This window comes from Nematolebias whitei, chromosome 17 (genome assembly GCF_014905685.2).
Source record: "Nematolebias whitei isolate Nwh7 chromosome 17, NemWhi1, whole genome shotgun sequence".
Taxonomy (NCBI): domain Eukaryota; kingdom Metazoa; phylum Chordata; class Actinopteri; order Cyprinodontiformes; family Rivulidae; genus Nematolebias; species Nematolebias whitei.
In genome coordinates this window covers 5,315,384-5,319,443 of record NC_056514.1, presented here as the reverse complement: position 1 = coordinate 5,319,443, position 4,060 = coordinate 5,315,384, and the positions used below count along the sequence as shown (strand labels likewise).

The following is a 4,060-nucleotide window of genomic DNA, read 5'->3' as shown; positions in this document are numbered from 1 at the left end:
TCAACATATATTTGTCCATCTGTCTATTTATTTCTTCACTTCCTGTTTTTAAACTGTGGTAGTCATGAAGGCAACAGGTCCAGTGACATCCTGAACATCGTCCTGAGGGAAGCCAAGGTGATCTCATGCCAGCGAGGATACAGTACAGAATCCATCCTACACATCCTGTAACTGGTCCAGAATGCAGCAGCCCGATTTTTAACCAGTACAGGCAAACGAGAGCACATTACACCAGTTTTGGCCTCACTGCACTGGTTACCGGTTCACCTTCGAATCCAGATCAAAATACTCCTGTATGTCTACAAATCACTGAACAGTGTCGCCCCACTGAAAAAAACATGTTCAAAACGCCTAAGACGGGAGGATTCTGATATAATGTAATATACCTGAGAAAAAAATCATACTAATGGTAGAAGAATGAAAGAAAAATGACTTTATAGTTTTCACGAAGAAAGTAATGGACAGTACGAACATCCAAACACTGCCACTTGATCTTAGGTTGATCTGTGGGGAAGTTAGGAAACACATTTCCATAATGATGCACAGATCAACAGAACACCATGTCTTTAAAACAAACTCCAAAAGATAAAATGGACACTCGTACAAGTATACAATCCTGTCACAGTACAAGTCATGAAAGTAGCAAGAATTACCTCTGCAATGACTTGGTATGCTAAACAGTACAAATAAACTGGAGAAAGAACAGCTGTCAGTGGTAAAGTGGTAAAAGTAGGATGCAGAGCAGTCTGCTCCAGATATGTTAGCAGCGATGGTGTTCACTGAGGATTTGTGCACGAGCTCTGTAGGCATATTTGTTGTTAAAAGCACTTTGTAAGTTCAGGTTTATCCAGGTTTCAGTGCCAGAGGTTTAACCTCACAGTCTTCAATGAAACCATCACAATTCTTCAGCCACTGTCATTAAAACTGTACATTCAATAAATGATTTCCTTAAGCAACCAGTGAAATGACTGCAAATTATATAATTACATCAGATTACAGGCAGGATGAACCATTCACAAGACAAAATCCAGGGCTCCACTAAGCAGAGAAGACAAGGTCTCTGGTAAAAACAAAAAAACATACAGCACAAAGTTAGTAGGATCACTAGTGATGACATCATTTACCATGTGACCTTTTCTCCACAAAGACAGAATAAAATCCTTCTACTATTTTTACTTGTCTTGTTTTTTTATCTTGCCCCGCTCTAAATCATCTGACCCTAACTCAACCCTGCTGAGGCCTGGTGAGTGGCGTGGTGCAGAGGCTGTCCCTGACCACAATGATCCAGGGTTCTGTTGAGTTCTGACGTCCTGCAGCTTCAAGGCTTGTGTTTAAAATGGGCTTCCACTGTAGAAAAGAAAAGACCCTTTAAGGTTACAAAGCAGGAGTTTTGTTTGTTAGAGAAAAAAACTAATCTGGACAGAAATGTAAACATTTATTGACACATCTTAAAGAAAATGGAAAAAAAAGTTGTATTGTGGGTGTGACTATTCAAACTTAAATTTATATTAATGAAGCTTTAAACTGCAAACAGATCAGGTTTTCAATAAGAACCTGCATATTCTTGTGGTCTCATTGGTCGGTTGATGACTCTTTGGAAAGCAGCTATCCAGTCCCGTTGCTCCGCCTCTGTCTCGCAGGCAAACAGGAACTTCCTGTCTGGTGTGATGATGGTGATACCGTGGTTCCAGTGGTAGCCCTGAGTGGACGGGGGCAGGCCAGCCAGGACAGTGTAGCTGTTCTCCTTGCTGCCGATGAACACCTCACCTCGAGCGTAAGCGTCCTGGGGGACAGAAAATCAGTTCTTGGCTATCCAGTCACATTCAAATAGTGAAACCACTGGTCTGAGTGGATTTAATGGTCATTGAAAATGTTTTCATTCAGACCACCTTCAGATGTAATCTGGACTAAAGATGTCAACATGCAGTATATCGAGGATGTTGAAACTGGAGTGGCTAAATCATCCACACAGGATGGTCCCAGTCCATAATCCTGCAGCCTCTGTGTAAACAAACTGGACTTTGGGCTCTTTTGGGAATAAAACGCACATCATATGTATTTTTTTCAGGAGTTGTAGAATCATGTAGATGAACCATGCTCTCCTTTGATTGTCTTCAGCATACACATAATCCAAGTCTAAGAGCTCAGCTCCCACAATCCTCTCTGTTTAGTCTTCACCACTTGGAACAGATGTTTTCTGTCCTCTGCCGTGCACATGCTGCACCACACTGAGCAGCCTTGGTAGACGATAGTCTCTATGGTGCTCCTGTAGAAGTTTTTCAGCAGCTCTAGAGCCAGACTAACCTGCTTCAGCTTCTTCAGTAAGAACATCCCATCCCTGCTGGGCCCTCCTAACCAGGTTGGAGGTGTTTAATGTCAATGCCAGATTCTTGTTGTGGCTGAGTGGTTAGAGCAGTCGTCCTCCAACGCAAGAGTTGGGGGTTCGAATCCACCAGCAGTCACATGTTGAAGTGTCCATGGGCAAGACACTGAACCCCTCATTGCCTCTGATGTGTGTCCCATCAGTGTTTGAATGTGATAAAACTCTGATTAGTCTCTTTAGAATGATTTGTTCAATTATCTTTGTAGAGATCTAGTATAGAGCTGTATGAATGGGTAAATGAGGCACAGATTGTAGTAAAGAGCTTTGAGTATCTTGATTAGACAGAAAGGAGCTGTATAAGTACAGTCCATTTACCATTTACCATTTGTTGTGTGACAATAAATTTGATTGAGTCCACGCTCTCCACCTCCACACTGCTGGTGTAGAGCAGGCAATGTGCAGTTCTCCTGGTTCTTTTGAAGTCTATAATGACCACCTTGACTTTGGTGGTTGTTTTCTGCACATTACTCTGGCAGATGTTGGACCTCCTGCCTGTAACATGTCTCATTGCTATTCGCAAGATGATCCACCACTTTAGTGTCATCTACAAACCTTACCATGGTGTTGGAGGAGTAGATGGGGACAGTCTTGTGGGAATAAGATAAAAAAGGTTGGACTAAGCACACAGCCCTGTGGTATGCCTGTGTTCATGATTATATCAGATGTCAGGTTTTCCATCCTGATATTCTGAGGTCTGTCAGTCAAAAAGTCCGTAATCCATTAACAGAGTAAGGTAAAGAGTCCAGGATTAGTATGTTTACAGACCAGTTTGTAGGGAACAACAGTGGTGAAGGCACTGCTGAAGTCTACAGAGCATCCTAAAAGAGGCATTTAGCTGCTCCATATGGGCCGGGTCTGTGTGAAGGGCAACAGAGACAGCATCCTTCATAGATGTTATAGTCTGATACGCAAACTGATGGCTGTCTACTTCTGCAGAGATGTTGCTCTTAATGTGTGCCAACACTATCTTCTCAAAACACTTCACAATGACAGGAGTGAGGGCCATGGGGCTGAAATCATTTAGAGTTTCTATGGCAGACCTTCTGCGTATGATTTGATGGTGGGAGTGTTGAGGTAGCTGAGGACTGCAGCCTGTTGTAGGGAGAGGTGATGTTGGTGAACACTCCTGCCAGCTAATCAGCGCAAGTTTTCAGTAGGCGTCCTGTCACCCCTTTCATTCCAGCTGCTTTGGTGGCGATATTCTTGCTCATGGTTGGGTTTGTACAGTATGTGCATACAGAGTGGCTGACAATTGACATCTGATCCCAAAAACATTTTGGGGTACCAATTAACTTCTACGTGTAAATTCACTTAATCAGAGCTGACCATTTGCAAAACAAAACCCCAAAACTGATAACAAAATACATGCAGAAAGACATGGAGGTCATAGGTTCAACAAACTGAGTTAATGTGAAAGAACAGAACACAATCCGGTCTTTTCTTACCAGAGGATCTTTGAAATACATGAGCCGCCTGTCATCCATGGTAAACCACCTCTTCTTGAAGCCCTCTGTGTGCTGTGGCAGAAGGAGAAATATGGGCCAATTATTGATAGAAATAGTAAAAAATTTGGTCTTTGAACTTCAAGTTAATTGTGCAAAACTAATTTCATGTTAACATGTCCCACCTTTAATAATAATAATAATAATAATAATAATAATAATAATAATAATAATA

The 4,060-nt window shown here is 41.9% G+C and overlaps 1 protein-coding gene across 1 annotated transcript in view; it reads right to left on the bottom strand.

Annotated features, from left to right (window-relative positions):
• Window positions 1-1,111: 1,111 nt before the first annotated feature.
• The window catches only part of LOC119424006 (arf-GAP with dual PH domain-containing protein 1), a 29,868-nt gene continuing 26,919 nt past the window's right edge, over window positions 1,112-4,060 (bottom strand). Inside the window, exons 8-10 of the mRNA XM_037691444.1 lie at window positions 3,829-3,900; window positions 1,555-1,783; window positions 1,112-1,347 (exon numbers count right to left, since the gene is read on the bottom strand). Coding sequence (XP_037547372.1) covers window positions 1,319-1,347; window positions 1,555-1,783; window positions 3,829-3,900 — 330 coding nt within the window. The 3' untranslated portion in view covers window positions 1,112-1,318. The remainder of the gene's footprint in view (window positions 1,348-1,554; window positions 1,784-3,828; window positions 3,901-4,060) is intronic.